General features: G+C 34.5%; 3 protein-coding genes across 9 annotated transcripts; 2 read left to right on the forward strand and 1 right to left on the reverse strand.

Moving 5' to 3' along the window:
* The first annotated feature begins 137 nt into the window (after positions 1 to 137).
* Rt (Protein O-mannosyltransferase rt) lies at positions 138 to 3,550 on the forward strand. 2 transcript variants are annotated; one of them, XM_076895787.1, is made up of 7 exons: positions 138 to 263; positions 436 to 614; positions 794 to 1,095; positions 1,238 to 1,412; positions 1,491 to 2,577; positions 2,651 to 2,952; positions 3,128 to 3,550. In XM_076895787.1, the coding sequence occupies exons 1-7, from the start codon at positions 144 to 146 to the stop codon at positions 3,312 to 3,314; spliced, it is 2,352 nt and encodes a 783-aa protein (XP_076751902.1). In that variant the 5' UTR covers positions 138 to 143; the 3' UTR covers positions 3,315 to 3,550. The 2 variants fall into 2 exon arrangements, with proteins under 2 accessions (XP_076751902.1, XP_076751903.1); XM_076895788.1 differs by lacking the exon at positions 138 to 263 and having other exon boundaries at positions 476 to 614; positions 778 to 1,095.
* Positions 3,551 to 4,081: 531 nt separating this feature from the next.
* LOC143424014 (BTB/POZ domain-containing protein 6-B) lies at positions 4,082 to 6,929 on the reverse strand. 2 transcript variants are annotated; one of them, XM_076895805.1, is made up of 5 exons: positions 6,787 to 6,929; positions 5,706 to 6,657; positions 4,646 to 4,957; positions 4,393 to 4,569; positions 4,082 to 4,296 (listed from the first exon to the last, which is right to left on the reverse strand). In XM_076895805.1, exons 2-5 carry the CDS (start codon positions 6,594 to 6,596, stop codon positions 4,120 to 4,122), a joined length of 1,557 nt encoding a protein of 518 aa, XP_076751920.1. In that variant the 5' UTR covers positions 6,597 to 6,657; positions 6,787 to 6,929; the 3' UTR covers positions 4,082 to 4,119. The 2 variants fall into 2 exon arrangements, with proteins under 2 accessions (XP_076751920.1, XP_076751921.1); XM_076895806.1 differs by having other exon boundaries at positions 5,706 to 6,680; positions 6,787 to 6,925.
* Positions 6,930 to 7,470: 541 nt separating this feature from the next.
* Rock2 (Rho-associated, coiled-coil containing protein kinase 2) lies at positions 7,471 to 18,092 on the forward strand. 5 transcript variants are annotated; one of them, XR_013101868.1, is made up of 13 exons: positions 7,471 to 7,608; positions 8,341 to 8,666; positions 8,822 to 8,982; positions 9,056 to 9,394; positions 9,464 to 10,597; positions 10,685 to 10,985; positions 11,422 to 11,837; positions 12,053 to 12,694; positions 12,774 to 13,184; positions 13,393 to 13,609; positions 13,700 to 13,922; positions 15,216 to 15,962; positions 16,051 to 18,092. XR_013101868.1 is itself a non-coding variant. In XM_076895784.1 (12 exons), the coding sequence occupies exons 2-12, from the start codon at positions 8,486 to 8,488 to the stop codon at positions 15,301 to 15,303; spliced, it is 4,113 nt and encodes a 1,370-aa protein (XP_076751899.1). In that variant the 5' UTR covers positions 7,471 to 7,608; positions 8,341 to 8,485; the 3' UTR covers positions 15,304 to 18,092. The 5 variants fall into 5 exon arrangements, 2 of the variants coding, with proteins under 2 accessions (XP_076751899.1, XP_076751900.1); XR_013101869.1 differs by having other exon boundaries at positions 15,216 to 15,554; positions 15,660 to 18,092; XR_013101870.1 differs by having other exon boundaries at positions 13,700 to 14,004; positions 15,216 to 18,092.
* Positions 18,093 to 19,114: the final 1,022 nt, after the last annotated feature.

A 19,114-nucleotide genomic window follows, 5' to 3' on the forward strand; every position in this document is an offset into this window, starting at 1 on the left:
GATGACGTGGGTTAACGATAGACACCGAGTAGTGGTCGGACGTTCTTCTCTCCTTGTTGACTTTTTTGAAATAATAATAATCAAGGGAACCAAGGTACGTAATATATATTACTCTAGCGTTTTACTAATTAGAGATTTATGCGATGGAAGTTCGTCGAAGGCGAAGAAAAACGATAGACAACAAACAGTCGTGGATACAAAGCGCCAAGTTTGATTACGAACATATTCCGAACAATTATGTCGAGGACGGTCAACGAGATGAGGTAAATGTTATTCATTTATACTTAATCCTTTATTTTGTATTATATCATTCTTGGGATTTTTCTTTTATGCATTTTATTTAATGTTTTGAATTGTTAATTACAAAATTTATTGTTTATATCTTACCTTTTAAAATTTGTACATGCTTATACTATTTTATGGATTTTTTAATAGAAAGATAAAGAAATCGTCTCGGATACGGTCGAAAAATTCAGTTCTTTGGAAAAATCGGCAAATACAGTACCGAGGGCTCGAATTAAAATAAATCTCGAAATCGACTTAGTTTCGGTTATATTGTTATTAACTGGAATTGTTACTCGACTTTATCGTTTGGAAGAACCACGAAGCGTAGTGTAAGTTATTTTCTATATATTAATGGATACATATATTTAATACTTTCTATATTAATAGATCGCTTTTTTGAATTAAAAGTTTGTTTTATAAATCATTGAATGATTTCGGAAATTTTCGTATATCTCACACGTTTTATTTTAATTAAAATAATATTAATTATAGGTGTTATTTGAAACAGGTTTGATGAGCTACATTACGGAAAATATGTGGGACTTTATATGAAGAGGACATTTTTTTTCGATTCGCATCCTCCATTAGGAAAACAACTTATTTCCGCAGTAGCGTATTTAGCTGGTTTTGATGGTCAATTTAAATTCGATAGAATAGGAAGTCCTTACGCTGAATCCGTTCCTTTGTTTGCGTTACGATTAGTACCAGCATTATGCGGGAGTTTTTTAATCCCGACCGCTTATCATCTAATTTTAGAATTAGGTTTGAAACAGTGGTCTGCCGCATTGGCAGGAATTTTATTATTACTCGGTAATTTCCCTTCTCTCTCTCTCTCTCTCTCTCTCTCTCTCTCTCTCTTTCTCTCGTCACATTGTTTTTTATCATACAAATATGTAAGAATACAAATTTGGCTATATTGCTTTCATTCTATATACTTCCATTACTATTTCAGATAATGCTTTGTTAACACAATCTAGGTTTATTTTAATGGAAAGTATCCTAATGCAATTTTCATTATATGGATTGATATGCATCATAAAATTTAGAAAAATAATGGATCAACCAACATCCTTGTCCTGGTGGATATGGTTAATCTTAGGCATAGCAAACTTAACATGTGCACTATGGTATGATTTAAATAGATATTATTTAAACATTTTTCATAACTAAATTTATTGCTATAAATATAATAAAATTTCTTTTAGTGTAAAGTATGTTGGACTATACTCATTGATGTTGGCATTATTTTTAATTGCCTACGATTATTGGAATTTAATACCAAGGAAAACTTTATCGAATATGATATTGTGCGTTCATCTTGCAATAAGAATATTTGTAATATTGACTGTTATCTGTACTGTTTATTTGACTATCTTCTACGTACATTTGACAATACTCTCTAAAGCTGGGCCACATGATTCAGTGATGACAAGCGCTTTTCAAGCAAGTCTTGATGGGGGCCTTGCTAGTATTACAAAAGGTCAACCTGTAGAAGTTACACATGGATCACAGATTACTTTGAGACATACTTATGGAAGAGCTTGTTGGCTTCACAGTCATAATCATATGTATCCATTAAGGTATCCAGATGGCAGAGGAAGTTCTCATCAGCAGCAAGTTACATGTTATTCATTTAAAGATGTAAATAACTGGTGGATTGTAAAAAAGCCAGAAAGAAATGATTTAGTTGTTACAAAACCTAGTGAACCAATAAAACATGGTGATGTAATACAATTAGTACACGGAATTACAAGTCGGGCGTTAAATTCACACGATGTTGCCGCCCCCATGACTCCTCAAAGCCAAGAGGTGTCTTGTTACATCGATTATAACGTGTCTATGCCCGCGCAAAATCTTTGGAGAGTAGAAATAACTAATAAAGATAGCATCGGTGATGTTTGGCACGCGATTCAAAGTCAAATACGTCTAATACATGTAAATACGGATTACGCGTTAAAATTTAGTGGAAGACAATTGCCTGATTGGGGTTTCAATCAGCATGAAGTAGTGGCAGATAGATTGGTAGATCAAACAGACTCTATATGGAATGTTGAAGAACATAGATATACCAAAAGTGAAGATCAAAAGCAAAGAGAAAGAGAATTGATCAATGCTGAAATGATTCCATTACAAGCTACTACTTTAAGTTTCTGGGAGAAATTTGTGGAATTACAGATAAAGATGCTCTTCAGTGGACAAGAAGGGCAAAACAGTCATATGTATTCTAGCGATCCTTTAGACTGGCCGTTAATGTCTAGAGGAATTGCATATTGGGTTTCTAATGACAGTAATGTAAATATCTACGTAAATATCTAAATTTATTAATATATTATAATAATCGTCAATATATTAATTTTTGTTATAGGCACAGGTGCACCTTTTAGGAAATATAGTAATTTGGTATTCTGGAACAGCCTGTGTAATTATATATTCATCCCTTTTAATATTTTATGTGTTAAGACGAAGACGAATGTGTTTTGACATTGCACACCAAGAATGGAACAAATTTTCTAATGTTGGAAGCATCTTATTGGCTGGTTATTTGTTACACTTTTTGCCTTTTATGTTTACTGAAAGAACTCTATTTCTTCATCATTATTTACCAGCGTTTATCTTTAAACTACTGCTTACGGCAGCAACAATAGAACACCTATATTACTTAATTGGGTATGTTGAAAAACGATTAGGTATGAGGATATATCATTCAAGTCAGACGAATCACACTTTTTCTTTGTTGTGTCAAAAAAAGACGACTGTTTGCAATTGCATAAGATGTATATCTATATAATTAATTTTTTTAAATTGAACTTTACAAAAATTAATTAAAATTTTTTATTTCCAGAACTCGATATCGGAACAATTTTTTGGTACACACATTAAAATTTTGTACTGCTATATGGGTGATACTTGTCCTTTATGTATTTAAAAAATTTGCTGTACTTAGTTATGGTACAACTCATTTAAGTGCCAAGGAAGTTTTAAAACTAAGATGGAGAGATACATGGGATTTTATTATACATAAAACATAAATAATAGAACATGTAAAAAGTTCTTTTTACTATACATTTACAAAATTTTTATTTATTACTTGTACCAAAAATTATATAATGCATTGCTTATATACACTTTAAATTGATATTATGACTCATGAATTTTTTAATAATTGTTGCAAGAGAATTAGTTCAAGGTACAAGTATATTTAATATACACATATTACTTTTTTTTATTTTTTTACGTTATAAAATGCTTAATTACACAGACTGACTACACTTTATAAAAATTTATATATATGCAACCACAAAATATGTTATTTATAGTACTCGTATTATTGAACATATAAAGCTATATAGAAAAGTAAGTATTTATATGTTTAAAACAAATTATATATATTTGTGCATTGAAAATATTAAGAAAAAGCTCTGAACATAATTCAAATATAATAGATAACGTTATATATATACAAAATTTTGTAGTTATATTGTTATCTATTGAAAAGAATATATTTTTTACTCATGCGTAAAGCAGAATAAAATTAAGTAACACCAATAAATAAATAATGATTTATACTATTAGTATAAATATAATTATGTTTTTATATTCATCAAATTTCAATCATTTTTTGTATAACATTCTTTTATACAATAACAATTTATTAAAAAATATAAGATGGTATAACAAAAGTAACTTTATGTGAGAAATGAAAATATATATTACATTAATGTGCAATCCAGAACCTAATAATATTTGAATTGTAAAATTCAGACTGTTTGTGCAACAAACGTTAATAACAAACGGATTTAAATTTTTTTATGTAAGCCAATTTTATTATTGGTATTACATATTAACACCATGGTATGTAAAAACTATAGATCGAATAAGACCATCTCGTACATTATCCGAACTATTACCAACACCGAACGAGAAGAATACAGAATCACAGGCCATATTTTGAGTACAGACTCCCATTGGATACCGTCCGACTTTGTTAAAAACTACCCCAACTCGATAAATCTGTAGTTAAAAAAAAGAAGAAATAATATTCTTCATAATATTTGTTAATTTTTGTTCTTTAATGCTAAGAACTATTTCAATATATAGCTAATGTACCTTATGCTTTTGAATATAAACAGGTCGATTGAACGTAATTTCCACGAGAGTATTAATATTTACTTTTGTCGTAAAGTGTGTATAAGTTAATCGAGTATCATCAGAATCGAGAAGATGAGCATACAAAATTTCAGTATACGAAGTATCAGAATCAAGAACATGATTCATATTGTTAGTCTGTAATAAAAAAAAGGAATAGTGTGCCACAATAACATGAAATCTAAATGTTTGACACGAATATTATTTAACTTACCGCTCTAGCAATTTGTGCAGGTACTTGTACGCCCAGAACACAAATATTTTTATCTACGCTAAAAGTTACAGAACTGTCTAATACATTGGTATTAAGACATTCTGATAGTTGAACTGCAGACCTTAGACAGTAATGTTTCAGTCCTTGTCGTATACCACTTTCAATTACAATAGGATACACATTGTTTACATTAGATAAACTTCCATCCAAGTTTCTTATTCCACTTTTAATCACTATAGGTGATTCATAATAAACGGATGGCGAGGACAGATGGGGTAGTGGAGATACTAAACTCTGACGTTGCTTACACATCTGCAAATGTCGAATTCTATGAAGATCATTGAAAATCCTACAATTATCGCATAATCGGTGGAAACGATATAGGTCATAAATTAAGAGGCTCAGTGAAGACACCTATTGCAGTTGAGCTCAGTATCGCATGCGTTTTAGCCTGAATCTTGTGTGACACAGATACGATGAAGGCGTGTGAATAAGTTTGAGGCTGCAAACGTCATTCGAACCAATTCCAAGGTATATTGAACGTCATAAGTTCAGATCAAGCTCGAACACCCTTATATTTTCCCAAATGTTTGTTTTAGGTATCTGCAACTGAGGTTCTTTCACGTCTGACAAATTGTACAATCACCTTTATATCGCTTCTACCAACTATACGAATCACGATATAGCATGGTCGTAAGTTTAATTCTTGAAAAGTGATTCATACTATGGATTATATAGTAACTAGAGAGTTATTGCAATTCAAATGATGTGTTATGCGATACTTTTGTTTCATACAGGATAAACGTTTTTTGTTATTTTTTATGGTTTTTGGTCATATTTACTTCGTTTTACTATACATTTAACATATAAGACAGTCAATTTTATAAATACAGAACTTCATCTTTATATCAACTGATCAAAAGTTCAGATCCGTGACTTTTCCTATTTTTATCAATTACTTATCGAAATATTTAAAACATGTTATCTTTAATTTCTGACCAATGTTATGACCACACTATATTGTAGCTCAACTATACTAGTCAACATTTACACAACTTACAGATATATAATCCATACGTGTTTGTGGAGCTTTTACTGGTTTAGCTCTACTATTTGAATTAGTTGAGTATCCTTCAGGCATAGGCATTTTATTTTTGGTGCTTATGCTCATGAGAATAGCAAAAGTTTCATCTTGTGTAAGTAATGGAGACATTCCCGGTCCTTCTGCAAATTCCTGAGGACTTAAACTTAAAAACCTAATTTTTAATAATGCATTACCAATTACTGCTTTTAAAGACTTTCCTTCGTTAGGATCAAGACATTTTCTTGAGCATTCAGCTTTTGCCCAACGTTCCACAGCAGTAAATAATTCCATTTCGCTGCTTATTTGCAATTCTTCCTGTTCTAACACTGTCAACAATGTCCCTAATTCAACTTCTTCCCAATTAGGTTCTTTCAAAACTTCATTTGTTTTTGTGCAAATAATTTGTAGACACTTTTCCATTAGTATGTGCTCCTCGAATAGTTTAGCAAATTCGTAAGCTCTACAAGCCTTTTTAGGAGATACATCTGACCATATATACTTTGTGCATTCTTCTACCAGAGAAGGAAGCATATACTTTTTGGCACAATAACACAGTTCACAAGCCAATTCAAAAGAACTTAAATCAACTCGATCTGTATATATATACTCCAAAAGCGCCTTAAAAGCTTCTGGTTGAACATCCTTAATAGGTATCAAATCACTTTTCTCTGCCATACCACCAAAAAACATTGCTTCAAACACAGGACTAGACATAGCTAAAAATAGTTTGTGTCCTTTCAGTGTTTGTTGATGTGGTTCCTGTCCAACTATAAACTTGCAGTCAGACCATTGTCCTGTCTCTAATAGATACTGACTGCGTTCCAAAAGTTTATGTTTGTTGATCTGCCAATCGCAAGGCAGACTCATTTCCACAGAATTCGAGTAATTAAGATTAACAACGATTCACACAATCACGCGTTGATTAAAACTGTAACAATGAAGTTACAAAAACTAAAAAAAAAAAAGCAAGATATGAAAGGAGAATGAGTTCTAAGAAAGGATCCAAGTTATTGCAAGAGCAACACTCTGACGTATTAAACTTGGCGACTATACGTACCTATCTATTTGCGATACGTATTTTATCGCTATAAATACAAAATATGACATAAACGGTGCCAAAAAAAAATCCGTAGAACAGTTCAATGGGCATCAAAATACGCGCGGGAAAACTAAGAATTTTTCCATATTACAGGTATACGTGACGCACCATACGGATTAACACTGTGTAGCTTGTTCAGAATTACGATTCTGAAAACGATTGTTTGGTTGATTAAAGAAAATTTTTAATTATAAGTAGACTGTAGAAGTGCAAAAACCCGTATCTCACTTAAGTGCGTTGAATACTACGCCATCTTGGTTATGCCCGCACTCCATTACATCGTTTTTCCGAAGTCGTTGATGCTCCGTCTCAACGACTTTCAACGCAGTTTTCGTTAATTCGCGGAACTTTCCGTGTCCTATTTGATCCAAATAAATATATACGCACGAAGAAAAGGTGATCTTTATGTTGTCAATCTCAAAACAACGAACATTCAAATGGTGTTAAGTACAGTGCAAATAACCAAACATCTCAAAGATGCTACTATATTTTCGAATTTAACAACGTGATAATCCACATCTGTTATAAGTGCTAGTTTTCTTGTACAAAGTCCAAACGATTGTTCTCGATCGTTGTGCATGTGTTGAAAAAACGGATAGTATCATTTTAAGTTTTCCGCGAGCTTTTCATTGGCTTTTGATGACCGTTGTGAATTTCCCGAATGGCGCATGCACGGCTCAGCTGTGTGCGGTCGCGACCAATTTACGTAGAAAAATAATGTATTTTATAGTATTTTTATTCGATTAGACGGAGTACTGGACATGGTATTCGTGATATTAGGTACGTTAGATGGAATTTTCTCTTGACGTTAATTAACCATCGGCGAAAAATAGGATATATCTAGAAAATCTTTTGTGACGGATTCAGAAGCACCTGCATGGGATCCACCTTAGCTCTCCAAGCTTCCTGACAGACTTCTTTTACTTGTCATTTCGTGAATTTTTCATATTTCGTCCAACTATTAAAATCTGAACAATAAATTTTCATTCGTTTAATGATATTTACTATTCATATTCTTACTACAAGAATTTTTTTTCACGTAAGTAACAATATGAACTGGTATTATTTCGTTCGTCTTGTTGTTCGATTTCGGGTGAAAAATACTAAAATAAATGTTAGTTTTAAATCTTCTACTTTTCCAAATACTTGAACATTTATTTATTTTAAATGTTTTAGTTCATTGTTTACTAATAATCTTCCTTTGTACACAAATCATGTTGAGTCATCGTGCATTACATTTTCCAGTATTTTTTCACAAATTTATCTGTATATTGAATTTGGTTACATACTCTTCCGAATAATTATATGTTCGTAATACTTAGAAACAGTTTAATGTTCTTAAACTATGTTTGGTAAGTAAGTTACTTTAATATTATATCTAAAAGATCATTTACATTTTATTTCAATTTTTATATAACGATAATTATAATGTAATATAATGACTAGTTATTAGCAATTATAATTAATAATTTCTTATCTTCATCATCAATATTCCTGTCCTTATTATTTCAGAAAACATGGACTGCCCATCCAGTATTGCAACAATGCATAAACTGTGCTTATATCACATATAGCCTTTCGTACTGCATTGTTTTTGATGCATCAGAAAGAATATTACATTTTTGAGGGAAATTATTCCTAGCTTCTGGTAGAAGAAATGGATGTGGTAAGAGATGAGGACAGGCGCAGGCGCCTGAGGGTGCTGGAAGAACGTATAAAAGATCCAAGAAGCATTACAAATATCGATTGCTTATTGGATACAGTCCAAGCCCTGGTGGCGGATTGTGATCATCCCAGCGTAAAACGTATGAAAAATATAGAAGCGTATATGAATAGATGTAAGTACTTTATTTCCCATTATTATAGGAAGTAGTAAAATAAAAGATGACTTCATATAGTATAAATAGAGATTGTTAATGTGTCTGTTAGCCTAACGTTATGATTGCATTAATTTTCTAAGAAAAAGTTTAATAAAGTCTATTTACGTTTTCAGATGACTCAGTGGCTCAAGATATTTGTAAAATGCGAATGCGTACAGATGACTTCACTCTAATAAAGGTGATAGGTCGTGGGGCATTTGGTGAGGTACAGTTAGTACGGCATAAATCTACACAGAAAGTATATGCTATGAAATTACTCAGTAAATTTGAAATGGTAAGAAATATATAAATATATAAACAGACAAATAATGCATACGTTGTACATTTCATTCTTGTACAATTTACAGATCAAACGATCGGATTCAGCTTTTTTTTGGGAGGAACGTGATATAATGGCACATGCCAATTCTCAATGGATAGTTCAGTTACATTTTGCGTTTCAAGATCAAAAATATCTATACATGGTGATGGATTATATGCCAGGTGGTGATTTAGTAAACTTAATGTCAAACTATGATGTGCCTGAGAAATGGGCAAAATTTTATTGCGCTGAAGTGGTGCTTGCGCTAGATGCAATACATCTCATGGGATTTGTTCATAGAGATGTAAAACCAGACAATATGTTACTTGATAAATATGGTCATTTGAAGCTTGCAGATTTTGGTACTTGTATGAGGATGGATACAGTATGTATACATCTTGCAACTACAATGTTATATGAAATACAATTTAATCATTATGTGTACATTTTTTAGGATGGTCTTGTACGATCTGATACGGCAGTAGGTACACCCGATTATATATCACCAGAGGTACTTCAATCTCAGGGTGGTGAAGGTGTATATGGAAGGGAGTGCGACTGGTGGTCAGTTGGAGTGTTTCTCTATGAAATGCTTGTTGGTGACACTCCTTTCTATGCGGATTCATTGGTTGGAACATATTCAAAGATTATGGATCACAGAAATTCACTACACTTTCCACAAGAAGTTGATATCTCTCATTCTGCCAAGAATTTGATATGTGGTTTTCTCACGGATAGAGCTAAGCGTTTGGGAAGAAATGGCGTGGAGGAAATAAAGAATCACCCATTCTTTAAAAATGATCAATGGACCTTCGAAAATTTACGGGAGTGCGTGCCTCCAGTAGTGCCAGAACTCTCTGGCGACGATGACACTAGTAATTTCGATGATGTTGATAAAGAGGATGGACCAGAAGAAAGCTTTCCTGTACCAAAAGCATTCTCTGGGAATCATTTACCTTTCATTGGCTTTACGTATTCAGGGGATTATCAACTAATGGCTTTTAGTGGCAAAGAATTGGTCGATGGCTTGCAAAATCATATCAATAATGGTACAAGCGACGATGTTAAAATTTCTCAGTTAGAAAACTTATTGGATAAAGAGAGAAGGCAAGTAGAGTCTTTGGAGTCGAGGCAAAAAGCATTGACAACGCAATTAGAAGTTATGACGCTTCGAGAAACTGAGTTACGCGAGGAGATAGGTAGAACAGACAAGGAATTGACTTTATTAAGACATAATTATAAGGAGGCGCAACGTAGGGTAGAGCATGAAACAGAAACGCGTAGAAAAGCGGAGTCGTTATTTGTAGAGTTGAAAAAAAAGTTCGACGAGGAACAAACGAAAAGAGCGCGCGATGTGAGTAACTCACAACAAACTTCTGAACGTGTGACAACTTTAGAGAAACAAATTAAAGAAATGCAATCGAAGCTAGAAAGAGAAACAGAAACGGTAACGAGGTTACGGAAGCAAGCTACGGAATTTACTGTCGCTCGTCAAGCCGCTGAGCAAATGGCAAATGAATTACAGGTGGCAAGAGCACAGTTACAAGCACAACGAGATAATTTACAACAAGAAGTGGCTATGCTACAAGTAAGTATTTGTATTTAAGTAAATATCAATTAGAAGTAGTCAAATTTAGTAATTACATTGTTTTACTTTCCACGTATAATTTTGTAGGGACAATTATCAAAAGAGCGAAGTTCACGATCACAAGCATCCTCGTTAACTGCCGAACTAGAAACCCGTCTCTCTGTTCTTCATCTTGAACTCCAACACAGTCGAGAAAAAGAGGAAAAGGCAATCGTCGATAATAGACAACTAACTGAGAAAATCTCAGCATTGGAGAAGGAAGCTGCAAGTTTAACTCTTGAATTGAAAGCAGCGCAAGCTAGATATACTCAAGAAGTTGTGGCACATCAAGAAACGGAACGTTCACGCATATTATCCAAAGAAGAAGCTAATTTGGAAGTTGTTAAAGGTAATTTTATTTATTTTCACATTTATATAATTGATATATATTTTTATTTTGATATGTGTATATAGGACAGAAGAAAAAAATTATCATTGTTGTATATATATCAAATATCTTCACTATTTTTCTTTAACAAGAATATAATATGTTATACAATTTAAATATTATGTTGCATTTAAATATTATCAATTAATTAACATTTTGCATGTTTTAAAAGTCTTGAATTTTTAAAGTTGCATTCTATCCATGTACGTATATTTACTCAAGATCTATAAACAATTATTCTATTTTCTTTTTAATCTATTTTATTGCTAATTGTAATTTTTTCAATTTCGGAATGCTTACGCTCGATGGTATCTTTTTACGTATGTATGTTGTTACATCTAAATTTGTATATCTGTTGTCAGTACAATGCTTATACATATTAGTAAAATATTAACAGCATTACAAGCAAAATTAAGCGAAGAGAAAAGCGGAAGACAACGTGCTGAATTGCTTGCACAAGAGAAGGAAAGACAAACCTCTATGCTTTCCGTGGATTATCGACAGATACAGCAGCGTTTACAGAAATTGGAGGGTGAGCATAGGCAAGAGGTGGAAAAGGTAAAAGTGCTACAGGGTCAAGTTGAACAAGAACAGCAGAAACGAAACGTTCTGCAGACTGATTTGGCACAGCAGTCATCTGAAGCGGGACTATTACGAGCCAGGGAACAACAATTAGTTGGCGAAGTTGCTCAGTTAAGGGAAGCGAAACGACAGGTAGAGGAGGACTTGCATCACTTGAAAACTCAAAGAAATGTGGATTTATTGCAAACTAAAGAACTACAAGAACAGTTGGAAGCGGAAGCTTACTTTTCGGTAAAATTTATATTTCCAAACACAGAACTTTCATTGTTCTACATATTTTTCTATCCTGATGTTCTTTTCTGTAAATGTTTATATTATTTCATTAGAATACTGTAAATATGTACACATTATTTATCGTCTTTTAGAAGGAACTTTATTCATAATTGGTTCATTTTTCGATTATATAGTAAATATACTACAAATAAATTTCAATTTATTATTTTCAGACTCTTTATAAGACACAAACGCAGGAACTTCGCGAGGAACTTGATGAAAAAATACGATTACAGCAAGAATTGGAAGAAGAACGTACCTCTTTGGTGCATCAATTACAGTTGTCTCTGGCGAGAGGCGATAGTGAAGCTTTAGCAAGATCAATAGCTGAGGAAACTGTGGCGGATCTTGAAAAGGAGCGAACAATGAAGGAATTGGAGTATAAAGACGGGTTAACGAAACATCATCAAGAATTAAATGCGAAGGAACAGATAATTAATCGACTGAAGGATAGTGAGAGTGAACTTAAGAAAAATGTTGACCAATATCTTAAAGAAAAGGATGATCTGAGTAAACGGTATAAGGAATTGCAAGACCAACTTTCGAAAGCACAATCCAATGCGGAAGAAATGGAGAAGCTCAGCAGTAAATTGAAAACTGAGCAATTATTGAAACAACAAGCAGTTAATAAATTAGCGGAGATCATGAATAGGAAAGATTTATCGTCCAGCGGTAAATCTAAGAACAAAGCTTCTGCGGCAGATTTAAGGAAAAAGGAAAAAGATTGCAGGCGTTTGCAACAGGAGCTTACTCAGGAGAGAGAAAAATACGGGCAAAAGGCAGCTAAATGGCAGAAAGATTTACAAGAATTACAAGTAAGTAGAATACTAAATGTTAGAAACCTTATATTTGCAAATATACATAACTGTTGGAGTTATTGTGTATTTCTTGCAGGCACAATTGGTAGAAGAGAATCAAGCGAAATTGAGGTTACAAATGGAGCTTGACTCGAAAGATTCCGAGATAGAAACGTTACAAATGAAAATCGCATCACTCAACTCGGAAACTGCCAGCGTTTCGTCCGTAGAAAATGACGGGGAGGATTCTGTTTTATCGGAACATGGTACTATGCGACTGGAGGGTTGGTTAAATGTGCCAAATAAACAGAATATTAAAAGGCACGGGTGGAAGAAACAATATGTTGTCGTCTCTTCGAAGAAAATACTATTTTACAATAGCGAGAACGATAAACTAAACGCTGATCCAGTTTTAGTACTGGATCTAAATAAAGTCTTCCACGTGAGATCTGTTACTCAGGGTGATGTCATCCGAGCCGATGCCAAAGATATTCCGAGAATTTTCCAGGTAATTAATATGTTGTAGCTAGGATGTTTCAGCACTGTCAGATGTAGATACTTTCGTATTTTTTCCGGTACTGAGTAGGTTTAGCAATCAAAAGTATCGATACTAAAGATACTTCTATTTCCATGGAGCGGAACATTCCTAATCGTAACATTAAAGTAGTTAATCTTATGATAATCTTAATTACTTCTGTTATTCTTCTTTCTTGTAGTTATTATATGCTGGTGAAGGCGAAGCAAGACGTCCTGGTGACGAGGGAAACACATTACCTGGAGTGGAACTACCACAACTTACGGATAAACCAGGAACGCAATCGTTAAAAGGTCACGAATTTGTGTCAATATCTTATCACATGCCGACTACTTGCGAAGTATGTTCAAAGCAACTCTGGCACATGTTTCGACCACCGCCTGCTCTCGAGTGCCGAAGTAAGTGCGCCATTACTTTGAAGCATTTCCGATGTGACTTGTTGAAGATAAAATTTATTCATAATATCAAATTATTGCGTTATTATACAGGGTGTCGTATAAAAGTGCACAAGGAGCATTTAGATAAAAAAGAGGATGCCATAGCGCCGTGCAAGTTGCACTATGATCCAAATAGTGCCCGTGAATTATTAATCCTGGCTGGTAGTCCCGACGAGCAAAAATATTGGGTCACAAGACTGTCTAGACGCGTGCAGAAATGTGGCTACAAGGCAAATTCGCATATCGACGGCACGGGGCAGCGTGTCTCGCCAAGGTAGCGTAGCCGTGCGACTCAACGTAACTGGAGACTAAGTAGCTCTCTTATATTGTGGCATCGCATGATTAGGTGTAGCGAGGTTAGAGTCGTTTGATTTTTCTTGCACTCCTCATATCATTACACGTGAAACCAATGATAAGTTTTCCAACAGAACACTAGAATACAAAACTAGACACAACATAACACGACATTCCGTAAGTGCATACAACTTTTTAAAAGAAAAGGGAAACATGAGATATCATTCATTAGGTTTTAGTTTGCCTTATGTTCATACTACTTTTTTCCAATTTGGAAACACTATTAATAGATTTTAGATAAGCTTGCACGAGTGTGTGTGTAATAGTTTGAAATCGTTTTCATTGGAACATTGGAGCATTTCAGGAATCGATCAAATCAGTTTTTGAATTTTTTTGTTGTAATGATTAATTGGAGTACTGATTTTTATTTAATTTTGTTTAACACTTGAATAAGTCGATTTTTAATTGATTTGACGCAATGACCAATTGCAGTGTGCTTAAGTATTCGTGTCATTCTTATTGCCGTTATAATGATTTTCAAGTAAAAACGCATCTTGCGCAATAATTGGAAATTTTTAGTAGTCGCACTTTCATCTCCAATTATTTCTTGGACGCTTACATTTAAATATATAGGGTGATTCACTACACGCGTGACAAATTTTTACAGCTGACACTACACTTCAAATGCAACAAAAACCTAGGTCCGATTTGTAAAAATGGCAAAACGTTTTTGTTGCATTTGAGGTATAGTAAAAATTTGTCACACAAGTAATGAATCACTTTATATACCATTTAAAGGATTTGTATAGCTTTTCAGAAACTGCATGTTAATACTTGAAAGATACGATACGTAAATCGATAGATCATATTTTATGTCGTGCACGGCAAATATTGGATTCCATGAATGGATAAATTTACACATATAGGGTTTACTTTTAATAGTAAATTTATCGTGATTATTATAATTCATCCTAACAAGTCATATTCCAAGACCAGAGAGAGAGAGAGAGATATGGTTTAAATTGCAAGCATTGAAGAAAGTAAGCCCTATAATTTTAAATACGAAGCAACAAAATCATAAATTACAATGCTTTTCTTGTTGAAATGGGGCTTTTATATCTATTTCTACCATCTATTATAAACAAAAAACTTCTGCTGTGCTTCTGGAGCTTTTTTTTTGTATTAGTCCATATCTCCGATGTTTTTCGGGAAACGCGATATTTGCGAGCCCTTTCGAAATTAAATCTCATCTATAATGATTTGCACGTTTCAGAGAGTCTACGAGATCCACCTTGAAGCCATATTTAACGGTACAACAACGATCCGCGACCCTACCAGCAAATGCCAGCATGGGCAAGTGACCTTAGCTAGCATCGATAATACTCGATTGGAATTTGTTGCTTCGACGTCCTTCCTAATCGATCAGTTTAAGCGAATAAATTCGATCAGTTGCACGGGCAAATCGTTCTAAACAGGATTCGAGTATGTGGCAGAGTAGTTTTCGGGGCTCCTATGTCATCTAGGGAATGATCTGGAGTAATCCGGAGCTCGTGTGTCTTAGAAACATCCGATCCGAATATACAGAAACACGCTATTACCAACTTTTCAACAAGTACGAGGAAACTTAACGAAGTCGTTGACACTTTTCACTTGTATCGATCATAATTTGTAGATACATATTTGTTAAACGAATCAAACGTGCCTTTGATATATTCAGACGATGATGGAATTCGGAATGATCGAAGGGGAATTGAAGAATGCAAATGCCATGTGATGAAAGAAGGCGCCAGGAGAAAGAGACGAATGATAAATAATATTTATACGGAGGAGTGTAGAAATTCTAATTCCAATTGAACACGTGTTCCCCGGATTCGCCAGACTGTGGCATCATATTCGATAATATCGTACTCGATCAGCAAGCTCGTCGACGTTTCGCGTAGTATCATCAAGGGATCATCATCATCATCACGTTGTTTTTATAAGTATCTTTCATACGGGCGAAATGGATTGAGTTTTTATGGTGATTTGTTTTTCACGTAGACGCTTACATTTAAATATGATTTCTTTGTACATATATATTACATTCTCGTAAGAACTATTTTTTTCAGTTAACCGAGCGGCTCGTTCGTTGATTTTCATGACAACATCACAGAAAAAAAAGCAAAAAATAGTAAAAAGGGACACGAACGTCGCGACGTTCGTGCGAAGGGAGAGATCGTCGTTTACGAAATGCATACAGTTCGCTCGTTTTCTTGGCAGTTATTTAGAACTTGGTAATATTGTGTATGTACTACACCAGATCGATAGTATTATTATTTTTATACGTTTCGAGATTAAAGTGCATGGATATTTAATGATTACTGCGTTTAGAGGAGGTGGAAAAGGAGGATCGATTCGTGAAAGACGCGCGTTATTCAGCTAGCTAGAGCGGCTGCCAAAGTTTCCCTTTTCAATGCGAAAGACGCGTTATCATCTTTTAATCGAACTGCTAGAAAATGCGTCGATCGGTGTAAACAGTGGAACGTTTGAAAGTATTTTATCGCGAATTACCAGGGGGGTGGGGGGAGATACATCATTCGAGCTTTGAAACTCACGAAAGTTTCAATCTGTTCTACATTTCCAATCTGAGCGTATGCCTGTCTGAAATCCTCGTATCTTTTAGATTTTTCTGCTTCTCGTTTTTTTTTATATTGCCGGGCTAAAGTTGTTATTTCGAAGTCTTTTTAACTCGTATCTTCCAAGGCTTTCCAAGTATGTTCAAAGATTGGGCTGACGGCACATTTTATAAATCCTCGTTCCTACTGTATCGAATTCTTTAGAGTATACATATATGAATTGCGGCTAAATGGCAAAAAATAGGGGCAGAATGTAACTGCGGGGCGCAAACAATGTGGGAACGCGAATACTATATAGAACGAGCACAATGGTGAAATACTAAGTATCAGCGCCACGAACGAGCTTCATTGTATAGTAGAGATACGCTATTTACAGTTGTAACTTAAGAATTTTTTAACACGATGTACGATATATTCGCTATAGATTGCTGGAAGGATGGGCGAGACGGAACACCGAGAGAAAAGAGAAGTGTAAAAATCACGCTCGTAATCAACAGAGGCTTAAGAACGATATCGTAAAGTCGGTGCCGGATAGGAGAATATTGAGAATCGTTTCTCGCGACAGAGAGACAACAAAGAAAGTAAAGAAATAAGAAAGACACATGTAACGAGCTAATGAAACAGTTTATTATTATTATTAAATCATCGTCGCCGTTTGTGTTCTCTCCACGGTGTACCTTAACGACGCCTATGCGTGTTCACGTTGCTTTTGGATGAGCGTAAAGCAAAATTTCACGACCTGTTAACTGGTCGCGCATCATCGTGGGTTGCTACGTGTTCCTACGTGAAACGTCTTTTTTAAAATGGTGCTCCCTCCCTTCTTCCTCTTTCCCCTAACCAAGGAATGTGGAAATTGGCTCTGAAGCCAAAACTCGCTCCCACGCTCCAGACGTGTCTACGGGTGAAGCCCCTCCGTGAAGTGATCCATTTCATGTGGAATTACCCATGAAAAATGTTTATACCGAGCGTGAAGCGTTGTTTCACTATGGTAATGGAATAGAACGAGGGAACGTGCTTTGGCCTCTCGAGCCGTTGTTTGGATACGTTTGCCCTAACTTCACCCTCCCTCGCGTACCATATCTTCATTGCTCGCCTCCTACATGCCACTCTCCTTCGGTTTTCGAGGAGGAATCTCTGGAAGTTTGGTACGCGTGTGACGTTATTCATTGGTTTTATTAATAAGCTGTGTGAGAGGAAGAGACAGAGAGAAAGAGAGCTAAATATAACGAAACGTTTAGGATATGATGATAGGAACGCCAATCACTTGACTAACTGCCCCGTGCCTTCTTCCTTGTTCCGACTCCACGTCGGATATTTTTTTTTTCTTTTTGAGGTGAACTGGAAAAGTATCTTTGACAACGCGAGTTAAGAAAGAGAGTGAGAGAGAGAGAGAGAGAGAGAAAGAGAGAGATCGAGAAGCAAGAAGAAGCGGAAAAGAACCTTGTTACAGCATATTTTATTATTGTTTAGTTATTTATATATATACAATCTGTATATTATTAATTAATATTACGATTAAAGTATTTTGTAGATAATACGCGAGTCTATGTAGACACGTTCACCATCATCGTCGGACGATGAAAATTCGATCTCGTTCATCGGATAGAGTAGATCTTTTCAGGATGATTCGCGATCTCTTCTATCCGATAATTCTTTTCTTTTCTTAGGTGTCCCGAATGATAATTTTATTCGATCGTGATAATTTATGGTAATCAACAGTAAGAGATGGCACGCAAGATGAAATGAATTTGTGACTGCCATTTTTTCCTGTTTCCTTTCTCTTTTCTTGTTGAAACGAACATACCTTGCCTCGAGGACTGTTTGCGGATCATTACAGAGAAATGCAGAGATCTCTGAACGATGATTTTGATTAAACGTTTTATTGTTAGATGTTATATCGTATAGTTTACGATCTATACGCAGATAAGCAATTTCCTTCTGTATTTCATATTTCCTTTTTTCCTCATTGTCTTTCTTTCTTTTCTTTTTTTTTTTGTAATCAATCTACGTAGTACAAAAGATTATTTCGTATTTCGTTTTACATTTTTTTATATAGCGAATCTATACGATTTAGTTTTGACTGTAATCAAAGTCCTGAGATAAAGCGTTTTACAATCCAATCCGTTCTTCTTTTTTTTTAAGTAGATATACGTCCAGTTAATACGTTGAGACATTTTGGGATCACAGATTGTATAATAAATTTAGAAAAATAGTTTTTGAACATCTAATTTGTCACAAACTAATTTTAATGATAATTTATATTGAGTTACGATTTCTTTTTCATATTGTAGTGAGAAATTTGTGAAAATGTTTCCTATTTGTTGTGTGGTGCTCACATCGAGTTTATAGAGTTTTTCGACGGTGTTTTTTTTTGTACGAAGATACTCAATCCCTAATTAGAACGCGATCAATGGTTAATTAGCGACCCCTGCTTGTTTATAATGCGTGAACGAGCCGAGGTGATGCCTCGAATTAATAAAAGGGTCCTCCGTACGGCGAATGCGTGTCAACGACCTCTTAATTATTCCAAGAGATCAACGCTATAATCACGTTGCTT

This window comes from Xylocopa sonorina, chromosome 5, assembly GCF_050948175.1.
Source record: "Xylocopa sonorina isolate GNS202 chromosome 5, iyXylSono1_principal, whole genome shotgun sequence".
NCBI classification, from domain to species: domain Eukaryota; kingdom Metazoa; phylum Arthropoda; class Insecta; order Hymenoptera; family Apidae; genus Xylocopa; species Xylocopa sonorina.

What these genes read in the sequence shown, in the direction of transcription:
- Rt (XM_076895787.1), top strand. Translation starts at nt 144, where the DNA reads ATGGAAGTTCGTCGAAGGCGAAGAAAAACGATAGACAACAAACAGTCG. An exon ending in GAAGAACCACGAAGCGTAGT is followed by an intron (nt 615 to 793) that starts GTAAGTTATTTT and finishes TATTTGAAACAG; the next exon opens with GTTTGATGAGCTACATTACG. An exon ending in AGGAATTTTATTATTACTCG is followed by an intron (nt 1,096 to 1,237) that starts GTAATTTCCCTT and finishes TTACTATTTCAG; the next exon opens with ATAATGCTTTGTTAACACAA.
- Rock2 (XM_076895784.1), top strand. Translation starts at nt 8,486, where the DNA reads ATGGATGTGGTAAGAGATGAGGACAGGCGCAGGCGCCTGAGGGTGCTG. An exon ending in TACTCAGTAAATTTGAAATG is followed by an intron (nt 8,983 to 9,055) that starts GTAAGAAATATA and finishes TACAATTTACAG; the next exon opens with ATCAAACGATCGGATTCAGC. An exon ending in ATATTCCGAGAATTTTCCAG is followed by an intron (nt 13,185 to 13,392) that starts GTAATTAATATG and finishes TCTTTCTTGTAG; the next exon opens with TTATTATATGCTGGTGAAGG.
- LOC143424014 (XM_076895805.1), bottom strand. Translation starts at nt 6,596, where the DNA reads ATGAGTCTGCCTTGCGATTGGCAGATCAACAAACATAAACTTTTGGAA. An exon ending in CTGCACAAATTGCTAGAGCG is followed by an intron (nt 4,570 to 4,645) that starts GTAAGTTAAATA and finishes TTTTTATTACAG; the next exon opens with ACTAACAATATGAATCATGT. An exon ending in TTTATATTCAAAAGCATAAG is followed by an intron (nt 4,297 to 4,392) that starts GTACATTAGCTA and finishes TTTTAACTACAG; the next exon opens with ATTTATCGAGTTGGGGTAGT.